General features: G+C 47.7%; 1 protein-coding gene across 1 annotated transcript in view; it reads right to left on the bottom strand.

Moving 5' to 3' along the window:
* Nucleotides 1-1,787: 1,787 nt before the first annotated feature.
* acyp2 (acylphosphatase 2, muscle type) overlaps nucleotides 1,788-20,000 on the bottom strand; it is a gene marked incomplete at both ends in the record, with an annotated part of 31,316 nt that continues 13,103 nt past the window's right edge. Inside the window, one exon of the mRNA XM_080549212.1 lies at nucleotides 1,788-1,902. Within this exon, the coding sequence (XP_080405338.1) occupies nucleotides 1,788-1,902 (115 nt within the window). The remainder of the gene's footprint in view (nucleotides 1,903-20,000) is intronic.

Below are 20,000 nucleotides of genomic sequence, written 5' to 3'. Positions count from 1 at the left end.
CATTCTGAAAATACATCCAAAACACCTCGCAGTGAACACTTACACACACACACACATACACAGACACACAACATTACAGAAGCAAGCATGCAGGCACGCCCACAAACACACACACACACACACACACACACACACACACACAAACACAATCTTATATAGGCACACACACACACACACACATACACAGACACACTACATTACAGACGCAAGCATGCAGGCACGCACACAAACACACACACACACACACACACACACAAACACTTACATCTTACATAGGCACACACAGTGCTGTGTTATTGACTGGGTCAGCATGAGTGTGTAGGCTGACTCAGGTTTCTCTGGGTCTAATCTAATTGGATCAGGGCAAAGTGAGTCACGTGACCTGCTGCTGTTACAGAAGGAGACTGAGGAGGGGAGAGACACAAACACAGAGGCGATGTTTCGACCGGCCACACTGCCATACCACTTGGAATGCGTCGTGGAGAACTGGCAGCCCTTTTATGTGGTCACGCTGGTGTGTGGATCTGTTTGGAACAGAGGGAGTGCCGAATCCAATGCTCTACCCTCCTCCATGAAGTGTGTACTTCAATGGAGGATGGCCAGAACCAGGCTCATTGTAATGCATAGAACCCAATAAGGAATGGTGTTCGATCCCATCCCTCATTCCATTCCATACTTAATAATTGCATTCCAATGAGTCCATCCTCCGATTTCTACCTCCACTATCCTCCCCTGGTGTACTTCTTTACTACTCCACCCATGTTGCGTTCATTGAGTTCAGAAGGGGTCTCTAAACCCCTAAGTTCTATTTCTAACATTCCACCACACATTAATTAAAAAGCATTGGTTGTAGCATGGGGTTTACATGTAGTAATTATATACATCAATCAAATACAACATGAGGAGGTTTGAACAACTAGCTTACTTAGGGGGCGGATTGCCAGGGAGGATAATTGGAATTCAGCATTGTAGACACTGAAAACATTGGAGCTTTTTTTCGTCCCTTCCATCAACTATTGTTCAGTTTTAGAATTTAGAATGTGGAATTGAATTCTTATCACAAAAGGAGCTGAGAGCTGTCAGTGTCTTGCTCTAAGAAGAAAAGCAGTGTCTCTGAAAAGCCCAGTCTGACCCAACAATAGACCCGTCTCTGTGCCAGCCACTCAGGATGTTCAGATGGCAGAAAAGAAAGAAAAAAAAAAGGACTAAATTACCATGATTTCTTTTGCATGGGAAAGCTTCCCATCATTTTAAAACAGGTTCACTTTGGTTTCATAAGTGAGGTCATCGTAACAGAGAGCATAACAACATTTACACAAACAAGAAAAACATTTATTTTTACAGAACGATATATTCTTCAGGCCTTCTTGTGTCATTTCTTTTGGATTAATTTCAAACAACAAAACAATCACCGCGGCAACCTTTTTGGATGCAAAGACTGACCGTCCATAATATCAAAATGTTTTGTTCTAAACATTGTTTTAACCATGTTTTGAAGCCATATAGTGTTACAAACAATACAGTTAAACACACTTATATTTTGAGTTTTGATGAGGTAAGACAAGCTCATGAGACATTTCAAAGTTATTATTCTTAAACAATCAATGACTATATATCATGAATTGGGTGCAAAATGGATCTAGAATCCCAGATCGCCCCTTTGCTACTAGGCACCACTTGACATCAGGTATAAAGTGTAGGTAAAGGTGAAGTGGGTACAGTAGAGTACAGTCATTAGAGAGGATGTGGTGGGAGTAATGCTAGTGGTCTGGGTAAAAGGCCGGCCCTCAGAAGCGTGTCTTGAAGCCAGACAGCTCCATCTTGTCGATGGCTCTCTCGTTAGTGAAGGAGGCTTTGGTGATACGACAGCTGGGACTCCCTTCTTTACTCAGCCACACCTTCCTGTGGAGAGCCAGACAGACAGACAGACAGACAGACAGACAGACAGACAGACAGACAGACAGCCAGACAGACAGACAGACAAAGAGACAGACAGAGAGACAGACAGACAGACAGACAGACAGACAAAGAGAGACAGACAGACAGACAGACAAAGACAAATAGATACAGACAGACAGACAAAGACAGAAAAACAGACAAAGACAGACAGACACACAAATAGAGACAGGCAGACAGACAGACAGACAGACAGACAAAGAGAGAGAGGAAATGATGGTCAATATATTGGTGCCTGTGTTTCCATAAAATAGTATGACACAGTTCACCTATACTGTCATTTGCTTGTGTTTGCAATAATCAAATCCAGTACATGTCTTTCTCTACGTTAGCTAGGTATCTTATGTCATACTATACATGCCACAACTCCACATTCAAAAGAAAGGTCGGTTAAAAACCCAAACGCCAATCCATGCTCAAAACATTTAGACCTATCCAAGCAATCTAATTTACATTTACATTTTTACATTTTTGGCATTTAGCAGACGCCTTATTCTAAAGCTACTTACAATCAATACATTTGAATACTAAGCATTTGAATCATCAGTTCACCAGTCGTAGCAGGAAGAGTAATCCAGCTCAGGCCCGGGGCCATTGATAGAAGGAAAAACCTTCTCCTATCACCTTCTTCTAAAACCTAGTAGTTGTTGTTTTCTTTTTTTTTTCTTTTTTTTTCTTACACTGGAGAAACAGAGAAACAGTACAAGGGGGGCAATAGAAGTTGTTAGGGACAATGTAGAGGGGAAAGCGGGTGTCTTTAGGACACGTAGTGCTGAGGGGCAGAAGATGTCTCAGGAGGAGCAGTTAAGCAGGGGGTTCAAACTGGGTAGAAATAAGGGCATGGGGAGCATGGGAAAACACACTCCTCTGCTAAAAATGAACTCTGAGAGTTTGAACAGGCTGCAGAGAAGGGGACCGCGGTCACGACTCCTTCTCTCAGGAGACCATGGGTCTGTTCCACACTGAACACTACACACAATTAGAACTACACACTAGGATACTACTTAATATTAACATTAATACACTAGGGTACTACATGATAGAATGAATACTACACTAGCATACTATGAATAGTGAAGCGATTGATTGATTGATTGAAAACTTTATTAGAATGTTTGCAGAAGTAGGTACATGAAAGTACATATTACATACAAGGTCAAACTAAAAGGATAAAAACCCAAGAAAGCCACTGGCTTATTTCAATTGGGGTCCTTGATTTTCAATTCATCGTTACATGTAAGACAGACATAAGAAAAGAACTACTACTATCTACATGATAATACAGACAAATAACTAGTACTATCTACAAGATAAACGTACATCCATCATGGGAAGAACAATACAACAAAACATAAGGTATGTACAGCGGGTAGGACAGGTGGGGACATACACCACAGGTGGGGGCGGGGGACAAAACACAAAGTATGTACAGTGGGTAGTTCGGGTCTTTTAATCTGATTTTTGTTTTAGAGGGTCCAGTTACGGATTGCAGCCTCCTGTAAATGTTTTTTGAGAGTGGTTTTGAAGGTGGGCAGTGTTTTGCACTCCTTTAAGATTATAGGAAGGGCGTTCCACATCTTTACTGCATAGTTTGCAAACGAGTTTAAACCCTTGTTTGTGGTGCAACGCGGTTGAACGTGGTTCGTGGAGCTTCCTCTGGTGTTGTATGTGTGGACGTCGTTCACTTTTTGGAAGTATGTTGACAGGTACTTGGGTGTCTTTGTGGTGTAGCGTATCTTGAAGACTAGGCCCAGTGCAAGCTGCTGCACTCTGTCAACTACTCGTAGCCAATCAAGGCTCAAAAAATGAGCAGCGGTTAGATGTGTCCTAGGGTTGAGGCCTAGCAGAAGCCTAACCAGTTTATTTTGGGCTGTCTGGAGTCTTGTTTTATGGGCCTTTGTGGTTCTATAGTACCATGATGTTACGGCATAGTCGAAGTGACATTGAATGAGAGCTCCTGATAGGGTCCTCAGTGTGTTTTTACTGACAAGTGAGGATATCCTGTACAAGAATCTAGTTTTATGGTTCACTTTTTTGATTACTTTTGCTGCCATTTTATCTCCGGAAAGATTTGCCTCTAAGATGGAGCCCAGGTATGTAATATCCTCTTTTCTTGTGATATTAATGTTACCCACTTTTATTTTAAAATTTTCAGCCTTTCTGAGTTTAGATGGGGATCCGTATAGGATGGTTTCAGTTTTACCTAGGTGTATTGATAGTTTATTGTCAGCTAGCCAGATGCAGATTCTACTCAGTTCAGTGCTTAGCGCTTTTTCCACCTGCAATATGTCCCTGTCAGAGACCAGCAGAGCCGAGTCATCCGCGAACAGGAACAAATTGCAATTACATGCTGATGACATGTCATTCACATATATTAGGAACAGTAAAGGTCCCAATATGCTTCCTTGTGGAACGCCGCAGGTCACTGGGAGGGGGGGGGACAGTGTTCCGTTCACACTAACCACCTGTTCCCTCCCCTCTAAGTAGGATTGCATCCAGCTCACCGATGTTCTATCGAACCCAATTGCTTTCAGTTTATCTAACAATATGTGGTGATCTACTGTGTCGAAGGCCTTCTGGAGGTCCAGCATGACCATGCCGCAGTACTTGCCCGAGTCCACCTCATGGTTGATGTGGTCGTTCAAATAGAGAAGGCATGTGTCAGTGGAATGGGATGTTCTGAATCCTGATTGAAATTCATACATCAGATTTTTTTCGGTAAGGTACCTATCGACCTGTTCATAAACTATTTTTTCCATAAGTTTCGAGATGGAATTAAGAATAGAAACAGGTCGGTAGTTGATGAACTGGTCATGCGTTCTAAATAGTGTCAATTGATTACGATGATTTTTTAAATCAAGTTAATCACAATAATACAAGTTTAAAATATTATTATTTACTTGTATTTTTGGGGGAGATTTTTATTTTATTTTTTCTGCTATATGTACCTAAATTACAAATGTATTAAAAAAAGTGAATGACATTATTGGCGCTCAATAGACCTATTTTCACACAATGTCCTGACTTTCAACAATGACATAAATATCAGTAAATACAAATGGTAAACGGACTGCACTTATATAGCGCCTTTCTTTGCTGCTCCAAAGCGCTTTACAACGGCCTCTCATTCACCCATTCACACACCAATGGCGGCAAGCTGCCATGCAAGGCGCCGGCCTGCTCATTGGTAGCAATTTTGGGGTTCAGTGTCTTGCCCAAGGACACTTCGACATGTGGCCAGCCGGGGCTCGAACCACTGATCTGCCAACCTTGTGATCATTAACATCAACTCTACTGTACCTCCTGCGCCACAGCCGCCCCAAAAGATAAACATACAGAACAATAGCCAATCACTTTCATATTTTACAGTACCATCAGTGCCTTATCTCATCAGTGCCTTATCTCAAGTAAGTAAGTAAGTAAGTAAGTAAGTAACGTTTATTTATATAGCACAAAATGTACAACAACAAGAGCCGCCCAAAGTGCTTAACAGATACAATATAAAGAGAAAAACAAGGTAAAAGGGATACAGATTAAAGAAAAAACTGACAAAATAGAAAAAAACACTAAAAGCAAGGTGCAGTACAAATAAAAGTGCAAAGAGTGCAGTGTCGGGAAGGCAGGCTCACCTCAGGTCAAAGGCCAGGGAGAAAAGATGTGTTTTGACTAGTTTTTTTAAAAGCCTCAATGCTCTCGGCGGCTCTGATGTGGAGGGGGAGACTATTCCTGAGCCTAGGGGCGGCCTTAGAGAAGGCTCTGTCCCCTCTAGTTTTTAATTTAGTCCTGGGGACCTCCAGGAGCAGTTGCTCAGTTGACCTAAGGGCTCTGGATGGAGTGTGGTGGTGCAATAGGTCAGCCAAGTACAGGGGTGCCAGCCCGTTCAGTGCTTTAAAAACAATTAAAAGTAACTTAAAATCAATGCGGGAGCGGACGGGGTTCAAGTTATAATGCACATTCTTTGTCGACATATTTTCACCAGATACTCAGTAACATTTCTTTGTTCTATTACTTTCAGTAACATTTTCATTTAACATTTTATATTTTCATTTCCACTGCATGTTATCAAGAAAAATGCATTCTTGGCATCACTAACAGTGCATTTCTCACAATTACAATCATTGACTCAGACCTCTCCTTTACTATCCTTCAGCTTCTACTGGCCCGTGGTGAGTCCGTCTGAGCAGTGACGTTGCTCACCCTGTTTTACAAGCTGATCAAAGTCAGGTGCTATTTGTGAGGATGAAAGACGCAGTATGGCAGACGAGTGTTCATCGTTCAGTCCAGATCTGTGCTTGGATTTGATTTACTCCCCCCGGAGTGAAGTGTGACTCACACTGAGTGGAGATCAATAAGCCATCTGCATGTTTCATAATCATAATGAGAGAGGGCGTGACACAAGTTCCAAGCGAATCTTAAATCTTGAAAGAAGCGCTGTGTAAAACGCGGCCTGCAAGTCACTGCAATGTCTCACTGTGCTGGGTCGTGAGTCGTGACACCTCCACAGAAGCTAGTGTCGGAAAAATTAATGAATGACATGTCCCTCAACTGCCTGGTGAACAACACCAGCTTTGCACAAACGCATTTTCCGTTACGTTGTGTTTTTGACATAAATGGCCTCGAATGTCAATGGCAAATTCAAAGTCGCGCAGCTAGCCCTCATCATGCAGTCCTTTGACTTAACCAGCGAACGTTTGAATGATAAAGTTAAGTCACCATGCTCTGCATCAGTGTCCTCTATCAGTCGAATGCATTTATGGTGATTGAGTCCTCTAGCTCTGAGTTGCTAACATAGTTAGCATGCTTACTGGTGAAAAAAGGAATGTGTCGATTTGATCGCAGACAGGATGTCTGCTAAGTGTGATCATTCATCTGACACAATGGGCTTTCACACCGCCGAGGAACCATTTCGGTTCGGGAACGTGAACCTCGTCTGGAACCAACCGGCCGGCACGTTCAGAAAATACAGAAAATAAATTGGTTCGGAGCCTGAAAGTTGGTTCGCAGCTGGAACCAGAATATAGTGGCTCTCAACGCGAACCAAAAACTAGAATCGTGACGTCGTCAGTGGGTGTGTCATATTCTAGGCTGTGAAGACTAGTAGTCTACTGGAAGCCCCATGGGGCCCCATAGTAAACCCAGAAATGTTGCTCCTTGTGAACTTTTATGATTGAAATGTTATCTATAGGCCTAGGGGATGAAATTCAACTTGGTTGCTGAGAGTTGCATGTTGGGCAATTTGAGCAATTAGCATATTATGCTAATTAATTTTAATCATAAAAGTTAATAAGAATGACCATTTCTGGGTCCAAGAAATTTCCAGTGGACTATAGCAAGAAGGAGGGAGACAAAATGTAATCTAATCTAAATATAATCATTATTAGTGATTTAAAAAATTCTCAAAAGTGTCATCTTTCTCTCTATCTTCTTCACATGTTCAGCAAATACACACACACACACACACACACACACACACACACACACACACACACACACACACACACACACACACACACACACTCGAACGTGAACTTCGTAAGGCATTTCTATTCCAGTAACAGTTGGTTAGTAAGAGAACATGTTTAGAAAGTGTAACCAGGGAGTAGCTAAAGGACTGTAGAATTTTAGGAAGGGCTGGTTATCTAACTAACTCTGAGCTAAATCGGCAGTGTAGGAGGATAGAGGCAGGGGGCGCCAGCAACCCTTTAGACTAGCATATCACAGTTATATATATATCATATATTATAATACAAGCTATAACTCAGTTAATCACACTATAAGACAATACTTAAACCCAATACTAGATTTGCTGTTAAACTAAACAATACAGACAACTAAACACACAGCAACTGTATAAAATATGAACAAACACATTTATTTATACAAATTATATATACATCCCAATATACTCCCTCCCCGCCGGCCACACACACACTCACTCACTCACTCACACACAGTACCTGGCCTGAAAAGGCTTAGAGTCCCGGACTGAAATGAGCGCGTTGAGGCCTGGTTGGAGCTCGCATGTGACTCGAGGAAGGCAGCAGACAAGGGGGGGGAGTGACGTTGCAATTTGAAGGGAAAGGGGCGTCTTCGTAGCAAACGACGAGGTGTGAATGGCTCAGGTCCGGTGGTCCACGGTCAGCTCCGGTGGTGTCAGCGGACGGTCGCAATCCACCTCGGAGGCGACGGCTCTGTCCGGCTTGGGTCTCGCTATGCGCCAACGTTAGCAGCCGGCGGCTAGCAAGGCTGGCTAACGGTGACACAGCTAAACTGGGCTAGCGCTGCCAACTCACCAAACTCCGAACTCCCGCGGCGATGCGGGTAGCCAGTGATTTACTATTAACACTCAGTCTCCCGTTCTCCTTGTTGACTGTTGAGATGTCTTCCGCAGCAAAGGAAACCAAATACAGAGATTCAACTATCTATCGATTCAACTAGATTCTACTAATGTTTGCCCTCTGTCACAGTTGCAAACTCAATAATCCCTCGTGTCTTCAGCTTCAGCACGGTGTGTCCACTGACTCCGCCCTTCTAGATCGACTTCCGTCGCTATATATACCAACCGGACATACATCAAGTCACGTACGCCAATCAAAACTACGCCCACTAATCTGGCGCTTGCACAATACTGAACAAATCTAAGACAGAACTTATACAATTACAATAACAATACATACACCTTCATGAAAACGTACATGAATAGTATGGAAAATAATCAAGGAAATAACAGGGGCAAAATAGGGCTGATTTGGGGAAACTAACTGGCTCTAAATTGTGGGCCTTCATAACAGCCGCCCCATGAAACCCTCGGTTTCATTTAACTATGGAAGGCACACTGGCTAGGCTGCTCTAGCAGCGTGAGGTATGAGGTGATAGTGTCCTTTGTAATTTGAGGGAGCTCAATCAGGCGTGCCACAGGTCGGGTGTAAGTGCGACCACCAACGTCCACGATGGCCGTCCGCACCCTTCCATCCGGACCCGGCAGGACCTTGGTCACTCTGCCTGTCTGCCAGGCGGCGCGTGGAAGGGACTGGTCGATCACCAGTACCACGGCACCTTCGGACAAGTTGTCTCTCTCCCTCGTCCACTTCTGCCTGACTTGCAGGGTCGGCAGGTAGTGCAGTATGAACTGCCTCCAAAACTGGTCCGCGAGCACCTGGCTGTGCTTCCACCATCTTCTTCCGGTGAGCTCTGCAGGGTCGTAGACTACCTGAGGCAGTGCAGAGTCTCGCCGCCCCATCAGCAAGAAGTTGGGCGTAATGGGATCCAGATCTGCTACATCACTGGAGGTATAGCCTAGGGGCCGGGAGTTCAAGATGCCCTCAATCTCTGCTAGTACAGTCTCGAGCACCTCATCGGTAGGCACCTTCTGTCCGAGAATGGTACGTAGGACGTTCTTTACTGAGCGAATCTCCCGCTCCCAGGCTCCCCCGAAGTGTGGAGCATTTGGGGGGTTGAACTCAAACTTCACTTGCTGGGAGGCGAGTCTGTCACGGGCCTCCTCAGTCATCGCAGCGTAGCTCGCCCTCAGCTCGGCCTCACCACCGACGAAGTTGGTGCCTCTGTCCGACCGGAGGGTCTTAGGGGTCCCTCGCCTGGAGGTGAACCTCTTGAAGGACATGAGGAAGCTGTCGCTTGTGAGCTGGTGCAGAACTTCAAGGTGCATTGCTCTCGTCGTCAGGCACGTGTAGATGATGCCCCACCGCTTTTCGGAGGCTCGCCGGTTTCGGACTAGGAGTGGCCCGAAACAGTCGACCCCAGTAGAGTGGAACGGAGCCTGTCTCAGTCGCAGCCGGTCCTCGGGCAGATCGGACATCATGGGCTGCGGCGGCGTGGCTCGCCACCTCTGGCAGTCCGAGCAGGACCTTTGATATCTCCGTACCGCCTCCCGTCCATGGAGTATCCAGAATCTCCGTCGTACCTCCGCGAAGACACGCTCTCCACCCGCGTGCTGCACTTTGTCATCATGGTGCTTGATGACCAATCTGGTGACCTGATGCTTAGTGGGAAGCACGATGGGATGCTTCGTGTCTAGGTCTAGATCTTGAGCGCGGCGCAGTCTGCCACCCACGCGAATGAGAACACCGTCGAGCTCTGGAGCTAAGCCGCGGAGTCTACTGTCCGAGGGGATCGGCTTCCCTTTCTCGAGACACTCCAGCTCTCGGGAGAAGGCATCCTGTTGGGCACTCTGCAGCACCAGGAGCTCCGCCGCGGTGTAATCTTCGGCGCTGAGCGTAGTATCTAGGGGTAGACCGGCCTTGGAGCAGAACATCCTCTTCTGCAGCTCTTCGAGCGTCTCACACTCCTCTCCCGGAGTAGTCTCAGGGTCTACGACCTGGGTGGCTCCGCAGAACAACGTCTTACGCAGCTCTTTGTCCTCTCTGTCTTCTGCTAACGCCGGCGTGGCTGGCCACTCTGACTCCCGCTCCTGTAGGAAGTCTGGTCCCGTGTGATACAGGTGGGGCTCAGCCAGATCCTGGAGAGTTGCCCCTCTCGTGATGACGTCAGCAGGGTTCCTCTTGGTGTCTACATAACGCCAGCAGTTCACCTCAGTCAACTCCAGAATCTCTGCGACTCGGGTGCCCACGAACACCTTATACCGACATGAGCTGGACTTCAACCACTGGAGGACGGTAGTTGAGTCTGACCACATGGTGACGCTCATCAGAGGTAGCTGGAGCTCGTCGAGCAGGAACCTTCCCAGTTGCGCGCCGTTCAGGGCAGCACACAGCTCCAGTCTTGGGATGGACTGTTGCTTTTTCGGCGCCACTCGGGAACGTGCCAGGACAAACGAGACGTGGACTTCACCTCCAAGCTCTGCCGCTCTGACGTATGCCACGGACCCGTACGCCATCTCCGAGGCGTCGCAGAATACATGTAGCGTGATGACACTCCTCTCTAGGTCCGTGGAGGGAGGGAAGTAGCTCCGCTGCAGCTTGATGTGCTGGAGAGTGGGAAGTTCCTGCTCCCAGGCCTTCCACTTCTCTTCTAGGTGACGAGGCAGAGGATCGTCCCATCCTCGTTCTTGGGCCCACAGCTCCCGGACAAGCACCTTGGCCATCGTCGTGAAGGGAGCGATATATCCCAGTGGGTCGTACTGGCTCGCTAGAGTGCTGTATATCGTTCTCATCGTGACGCGTTGGGGCTTGGCAGGCTTATTGCGATAGCGTAGAGTGTCGGTCTGGAACTGCCAGATAAGTCCGAGCGTCATCTCCTGAGCATCATCTGGTGAGTGAGAGACCCAAGCCTCGCTGCTGGTCGAGGTGGCCTCCTTCGGGAGGTCTCTGATGACTTGCGGGTCGTTGCTGGCCCACTGGCAGATCTCAAATCCACCCTCCTGGAGATGAGCACGCAGGTCCTGGACTAGCTGACGGGCTTCCGTGGCTGTCTTCGAACTGTGGAGGCAGTTGTCCACGTAAAAGCTCTTATGGACGGCGTCAAACACTCCAGGAGGTGCCGTCTCCTGCGCGGCGTGAGTCTGTAGCGCATAGGTGGCGCAACAGGGGCTGCAGGTTGTCCCGAAGGGTAGCACCTCCCACTGGTAGATAGAGGGGTCGGGGTCGCTCGGGTCCTCTCTCCAGAGAAACCTCATGAGTGGCTTGTCTTCCTCCAACATCCTGACCTGGTGAAACATTCGCTTAATGTCACCACTGACTGCGATCGGCTGCTGACGGAATCGCACCAGAACTCCCAAGAGGGCTGGGGTCAAGGTTGGACCAGGGAGAAGATAGTGGTTGAGGTTGAGCTTCCCCACCTGGTAGCTACAGTTGAAGACCACTCGGTTCTTCCCGTTGTGGTGAACATTGTGGTGCGGGAGGTACCAAGACTCGGCACTCTGGTTCGCCTCGGCTGGCTCAAGCTTCTTCACCAGACCGGACTCCGTCAGTTTCTTCATCTCCGTTCTGTAAGAAGCAGCAAGGACCTCGTCCTTCCTCATACGCTTCTCAGTGCTGGTCAGACACTGTAGGACGGTTCGAGGGGATACTCGAAACTCTGGCATGGGTTCTCTTCGGAGTAGTGGTGTGACGTATCTCTTCACGCCCTGGACTTCGATACGCACTGTCTTTGCTTTAAGGAGGTCTATGGCGTAGACGTCCTCCTTTGACCGTACGTAGAGCTTCTCATTCTTGTAGGGCGCAACGTCTAGCGTCCACAGCTTCTGGACGTTGTCTAGTAGCGCCGCATTCATGGAGTCCACACTGGTGTGAAGGCAGTTGATGGTCTGCACTTCTTCGGTTCGGACATGGAGGGATGACGTAGCTCTCCCGTCTCTATCTCTCCACTCGGTAGCGCCTTGGAGGGCCCACCCAAGCGCAGTCTTAACAGCCATCGGGCAGCCTCGTGGTCCTCTCAGCGGAGGACGGAGCGACACGATCAGTGCAGCGTTGTCCGAGCCGATGAGAAGGGTTGGCTCCGCTCCTTCTATCGGATGTAGGTCTACTCGCCGTAGGTGGGAATATCTTGCGCGTAATCTCTCCAGGGGGTAGTCGTAGCGGGAGAGCGCTAGCTGGTCTGCGGTGAAGACATTCTGAAGCCGATATCTGTCCGACGGCCGCCCCGCCGGGGAGATAGAGAAGTTGATTCTCGCCCCGGTGACCTCTTTAAGGTCGCGACGTATCGTGCGCAGAGTCAGCTTCTCCTCAGTCCCTTGGAGCCCCAACTGGCGCACTGCCTCCTGGAGAAGGATGGTCCGTTCCGACCCGTCGTCTAGAACGGCGTACGTGTCGTACACAGCGTTGTTGTGGTGAAGTCGGACCTTCACCACCTTCAGTAGGACCTTGGAGCCGCTGCTCTGGGTTGGGTCTAGATAGTAGACAGGTGTTTCCTCTTCCGGTGCGCTACCGGACCTAGGGCTTCTGGTGCCCTCCGTGGACCTGGCGAGGGAGACCTCGTGTAGGATGTTGAGGTGGACCTCCTCACAGCGGTTGCACTTTCTCCTCAAGGTGCAGTTCTTAGCCAGATGGTCGCGCCCACAGTTCCAGCACCTCTTGTTCTCCTCGAGCCACCTCTGCTTGGCCTCGGTACTCAGGTTGTTGAAGTCACTGCACTCATTGAACCAGTGCTCGCTGGTGCAGTACGGACATGGCGGTGGACCTCTCCGTCCCCTTTGAGGGGGTTGAGAGGAATCCTTTCCCTCAGGTCGGGCTTTCCTCTCTCTCCGAGGCTCCTCCTCCGTGTGCAGCACTCCTACTGGGCGTCCTCTGTTCGAGCTCGGCCTGTCCCAGCGGTCTCCCTTCTCCCTCTCCTTCTTCGGCTCAGCGTAACCCATGGCGTCTACGTTGGTGTCATGCACTTCCTCCAGTAGGAACTCCGCGAAGGCAGCCATGCTCAGACCCAACTTCCCGGGGTTACGAACGCGCTGCTGTCGCCGGAACCTCTCCTGCCGGAAGCGTGGGATCTTGCGGAGCAGCCGCTCTACGTTGGAGGTGCTGTTGATCTCGCTGGCGCCAGCTGGGCCCTGCGTCTTCAGCATTCCAACCAAGGTGTGCACGCGGAGCGCGAAGTCATCCAGCGCCCGTTCATCCTTGATGGGGGCCTGCTGTTCGAGGGCTTGCAGTTCAGCAAGGGCGTGGTTCCAGGGACGACCGTAGCGGGCATCCAAGTCGGCGAGCGCTCTGGTGTAAGGTGTCGGTGCGGAGGCATGGGCCAGAACCATGTTGTGGGCTCTGGGGTTCCTCACATGCTGAAGGAGAATCGCATATTTGTAGGACTCTGAGCAGGAGTCGTCCAAGAGCGTGTCTAGGCAGATGCGTAGTTCCACATACTGGCTCCTGTCCTCGTCCTTGAAGAAGGGGAACTTGGGTCCCTCCACCTGGGGAAACATCCTGTAGTGGATGATCGGGGCTGGAGTGACGGTCTGGGTGTCCGGCCTGCATGCCTTTTGGTTCACTGGAGGACCTAGGGGTGTGCTACGCTCTTGGGGAATGGCTCCCCTCCCGGGCAGCGACGCTGGCTCCCTCTGGGCCACGTAGCGGTCGGGTCCCTGGTCCTCTTCCTTCAAGGTGGTCAGCTGGGCCTGTAGTTGGACAGGCATGGCGGGGGTCATGGAGCCATCGGCGGGGGGTTCAGGAGATGGCACTCGAGAGGGCCGTGCGGATGATGCTCTGGAGCTACGGGCCGACGGAGCTCTGCTGATGCACACGTCGCGCATGGTCTGCATCACTTCCTCCATCTTCTCCGCGTGCAGTTGCTCTCTCGCCATCTGGAGGCGGTCGCGCTCCATCTGGAGGCGTTCACGTTCTAGCGCCTCCTGGCGCTGCCTCTCCGCCGCGCGTTCCGCCCCCTCCATCTGCCTCTCCGCCGCGCGTTCCGCCCCCTCCATCTGGAGGCGCTCGCGCTCGAACTGGATGCGTTCCCTCTCTAACGCCTCCTGGCGCTGTCTCTCCGCCGCACGTTCCGCTCCTTCCATCTGGAGGCGTTCACGCTCGAACTGGAGGCGTTCCCGCTCTAACGCCATCTCGGCCTGTTGGCGCATACATTCTGACAGCGCGGCACTACTCCCTCTGGAGTGCATGCTATCCGCCCCAGAGGCAGAACTGCCCACGGAAACCCTGGACCGGGAGGAAGCCACTGAACGGCAGGAGCTAGGTCTCGAGCGCGCCGTACTGGGAGGCAGATCGTTAAGGCTGAGGCCCTCCCTCTTCCGCCCGCAGGCGCTGTCAGACCGGGCCTCTCCTTCCTGCTCTTCCGTTTCTACGGCAAAACCCTGCTGTTCTGCCATCTCATCCTCAGGCTGGTGCTCTTTGATGGCTGTCTCGGTGCTAGCCACCCGCGCGCCGGCGGACACCTCGGCCTCTCCGACCACGGTATCCCGTGGAGTGCGCTCCTCACTACCACTCAGTGAGCTTTCGAGCTCAAGCTCATACTCTTGTAACCTCTGAGGCAACCGCGGGACTCTCTGTGGTCGTGGCTCTGGCTCAGGGGGCGGAGAAGGGGGGGTAACTGTCTTGTCTGGTTGGCTGCGCTCAGCCATGCTATCACTACACAACCTATCCGGCTCGAAGGACCAATTGTAACCAGGGAGTAGCTAAAGGACTGTAGAATTTTAGGAAGGGCTGGTTATCTAACTAACTCTGAGCTAAATCGGCAGTGTAGGAGGATAGAGGCAGGGGGCGCCAGCAACCCTTTAGACTAGCATATCACAGTTATATATATATCATATATTATAATACAAGCTATAACTCAGTTAATCACACTATAAGACAATACTTAAACCCAATACTAGATTTGCTGTTAAACTAAACAATACAGACAACTAAACACACAGCAACTGTATCAAATATGAACAAACACATTTATTTATACAAATTATATATACATCCCAATATACTCCCTCCCCGCCGGCCACACACACACTCACTCACTCACTCACACACAGTACCTGGCCTGAAAAGGCTTAGAGTCCCGGACTGAAATGAGCGCGTTGAGGCCTGGTTGGAGCTCGCATGTGACTCGAGGAAGGCAGCAGACAAGGGGGGGGAGTGACGTTGCAATTTGAAGGGAAAGGGGCGTCTTCGTAGCAAACGACGAGGTGTGAATGGCTCAGGTCCGGTGGTCCACGGTCAGCTCCGGTGGTGTCAGCGGTCGGTCGCAATCCACCTCGGAGGCGACGGCTCTGTCCGGCTTGGGTCTCGCTATGCGCCAACGTTAGCAGCCGGCGGCTAGCAAGGCTGGCTAACGGTGACACAGCTAAACTGGGCTAGCGCTGCCAACTCACCAAACTCCGAACTCCCGCGGCGATGCGGGTAGCCAGTGATTTACTATTAACACTCAGTCTCCCGTTCTCCTTGTTGACTGTTGAGATGTCTTCCGCAGCAAAGGAAACCAAATACAGAGATTCAACTATCTATCGATTCAACTAGATTCTACTAATGTTTGCCCTCTGTCACAGTTGCAAACTCAATAATCCCTCGTGTCTTCAGCTTCAGCACGGTGTGTCCACTGACTCCGCCCTTCTAGATCGACTTCCGTCGCTATATATACCAACCGGACATACATCAAGTCACGTACGCCAATCAAAACTACGCCCACTAATCTGGCGCTTGCACAATACTGAACAAATCTAAGACAGAACTTATACAATTACAATAACAATACATACACCTTCATGAAAACGTACATGAATAGTATGGAAAATAATCAAGGAAATAACAGGGGCAAAATAGGGCTGATTTGGGGAAACTAACTGGCTCTAAATTGTGGGCCTTCATAACAGAAAGTTTTTTCATAGAAAACAGTGTTTATTTCAGATACTGTAGTGGAAGATATTATCCTCATTTCCAGTGAAGTAGCCGCCATCTTGTTGTGACATTTTTGTTTATCCCGCCCTTTTGTCATCATTCAACCCAGTATACAAATCAGTCTGTCTCGAAACCTCGTTAGAGTGGGTTTGCCACGCATGTCATTAGAAACTTCGGAATAATATTATATGATATCTTAAATAATATGATTCATTCGCTTCCATTTTGTTTGCGTGTTAAGGTTTCCAAATTAACCGTGATCATTAACTCGTTAACATTGACAACCCTAATTCCAAATGGTAACCAGTCTGAATATTGGACATAGCCCCTCATAGCCCCATAACCGCAGACCATGTTATCCTGGACTGCCCGGTGTACCACCCACCCAACGGGATGCATGGTCTGTCGGTATTACATGACGAGTCGATGACGTGGCTTCTGGAGGGGTGTCCAGAAATATAGCCCGGGTGAGCCCCTCAACCAGGTCTCGGGGTGGTAAAAGGGTAGCCCCTCGGCCCCGAGCCTGGTGGAGTGGAGAGGAAACAACAACCCATACGCCGAAGAAGAATAGCCCCTTGATCTGTTCAGCTCAGCAACCTCTAACCCTAACCCTAACCCTAACCCTGGCCAAACAAGGTTCCCTACTGAGGGAATCCAGACTGTCCAAGACAGATGACTATCCAGTAAGGTCAACAGCAGATCAACTGACTTTATTCTGGGTTTTTCTTGGACTAGAAAAAACTTTACACAAGATATTTCAGCCCCACAAAATGAAAAACAAGCATAGATGAGAGTGGGTGAAATGTAATTTGAGGATGAACATCTGCTTACATTTGGTTTACCAACATTCTGTACAATTATTTAAAAATTCTATTTTTAGTCTCAGTCTCACTGAGGCCAGTATTGTACTGTTTTCTTTCCCTTTGCTGCAACACTTTGCTCAAACAGCTGTTGGCATAGCGGGGTAAAGCCAATTCAACATCTTGATAGACTTTCTTGTTGATTATATTGCTGCGCAAATAAGGATGGAACATGGTTGTTGTGCCTATCTCAAGAAACTCCTCCATACCCCTCAGACCTCCTCACGCACCCTCCACTCTGCCGCCACCAACCTCCTCAAGACCCCCAGGACCAAGCTCCGCACCATGGGGGATCGGGCATTCTGCTGGGCTGCTCCCAGGCCGTGGAATGCTCTCCCTGACCACCTAAGGGCACCACAGTCTCTGTGGATGCTTTTAAATGAGGCCTTAAAACCTTTTTTTAGATAGAGCCTTTTATTAGCCTTTTTTATAGAACTTTTTATTTTTCTTTATTTTTCTTTTCTTTTCACTTTGAGATTCGTTATGTAAAGTGCATTACAAATAAAATGCATTATTATTATTATTGATTTCTATATAGTGTATTTCAGTTTTAATTCATGGTATTATGTATGTGTGCCAATTATTTATTTTGTATTTCAAGGACTCTTTGAAGAGACCCTAATAAACAAACAAAAACACCTTTGTTTTAAGACAACCCGGAAACATAGGCACGCTAACTGGCATCCCTGATAAGATAAGGATAAGTGATAATATGCTGCTTGGAGTATTCAAAGCTGATACAACATGAAATGAATTAAATGACAGTACTATCTATGGGTCATCGTGCATTAAATCAATAATTTAATCATGCTGTAACATGTGCATGTAACATGTGTACTTTTAAAAACGTAAAAAATTAAAAAAAAAAAAAAAAAAAAAAAAAAAAACTTAAATAGGCGAAAAAATCTTAAACAAGCGGGTTAGCTGTCTTGGTGTAGTGGTTAGCGCGGCCGGTTGGTACGCAGAAGGTTCGGGGTTCGCCACCCGCATGGAAGGATGGAATTTCCGCGCATGAAAGGAGGTAGGAGGCATCGCACCAGAGAACCTGAATAAGGTTCCCACCCCGTTAGCAAAGTCTACGCCAAGGGAGATAACTCTTTTGGACCAAAAGTTTTGGTGTTGTGGTTAGCGCGGCCGGCTATTGCAAAACGTCACGTTTGACGTCAGGCTTAACAACCGGATAGCAACGCATTACATTTGCTCACCTCTAATGGACTTTTTTAAGTTTATTTTTTTAATCCTTTTGTTATCAAAAAATACATTTTACATTTTATAGTTGACAATGATTTACAAAAAGACAGTCAATGACGCAAAGCATAAAGACTTTTGACCCCTGTGAGTAAAAAGAAATCTTTGCACTCGATCAAATTTCAGGACCCTCCTTTCATGACCTTTCCTAGATATGTGCGTTCTACCCCCCAGTATCCTTACATTTTCGAAATCTAGCTAGTATAAAGTTATTTTGCAGTATTTGTGTGTGTTTGTGTGTGATTGCGTTAGTATCAGCCGCCATTTATTTTTTTTCATGGCTGCAATGCTCTTCAATACCAGCAGGGGTCGCAGGGGGACACTAAGAAGTGTGTTTATACGTGTCATACAATGTCATACAATGTCAGTTGCTTCTTTCGTCATTGTGGATATTTTTGATTTGACATTTACATTACCGGCATCATAGGCTATTCACTATCATTGTCATGTTCTTATATCACGTTTTTTTATATCATGTTCTTCTTCATCATAATCATCATCATCATCATCATCATAAAAAATATTTATTTAAAAAAAAGGTTTTATATAGTTTTTTCAGTTTTTATATAGTGTTAAGATAAAAAAGTGTTAAGATAAGGGTAAAAGTAAGGGTTCAGTTTAGGTTTAGGGTTTAGGAAAGGGACGTCCCGAGGTTCCCACTTAAGCATTTCCCCCCTGTCCTAGCCTCGCCCAGCAGAACAAGGACAAATGATCTAGCTGTATCTGCACCCTCAGACTCAGCCAGCCAGCCAGTCTGGGCACAGTGCACTACTGTGCATGGAGAGGCACTTTTCGCTTGGCACCGCCTCCCCTCCATTACCATGCCCCCGGGCTGAATGGCTGTTGTTAAGGGTTCTATGACAAATGACTTTGCAAAGAGAACAAGCACACTCACTCACACATACATGCATGGTGGTATGCACACACACACACACACACACACACACACACAAACACACACACACACACACACACACACACACACACACACACACACATACATAAATGCAAGGTGGTATGCACACACACACACACACACGCACAGGTGCTAGCACACACATACACACGCGCGCACACACACACACACACACACACACACACACACACACACACACAATCAACCAAATTGAACTGAATTAGATTGAATTTCTGCAGACAGAAGGAACAACATGAAGTGGAGTGACTCAGCTAAGCTGTATATCATACCTGCACCTCAGTTTGCCCTGCTGCAGAGAGCAGTCTTACGTCAGAGGTGAATCATCATCTTGCTTTGAAACAGTCAACAGTATATATGTGTACACTGCATCCTTGTATTATGTCTTTGTCTGATTGTTTACACTGCATACCTATCATTGTCATATTATGGTAAAATGTCTTGGGGATCTCGAAAAGCTCTACAGTATACAAACAAATAGTTTCATCATCATGAGCCTAATAATGAGCAATGCCTACATGCAGGTCCCACGTTAGCATGCCTCCAGGGGCACAAGGGGCGCTAAAACAATGTTGTAATGCGTAATATTGTATTTTATCTTTACCTGTTCTTTTTACTGTTTTCCCCTGCTTTTATATATGTTTTTATATATGTTTTTATATTCACTTTATGTTCTTATTCCTGTTGTAAAGCACTTTGAGCTGCATTTCTTGTATGAAAGTTGCTATATAAATAAAGCTTTACTTACTTACTTACTTACTT

This window comes from Nansenia antarctica, assembly GCF_963989245.1.
Source record: "Nansenia antarctica genome assembly, chromosome: 19".
Lineage (NCBI taxonomy): Eukaryota > Metazoa > Chordata > Actinopteri > Argentiniformes > Microstomatidae > Nansenia > Nansenia antarctica.
The sequence above is the reverse complement of the archived record's forward strand: the minus strand, read 5'-3'. Positions and strand labels throughout refer to the sequence as shown.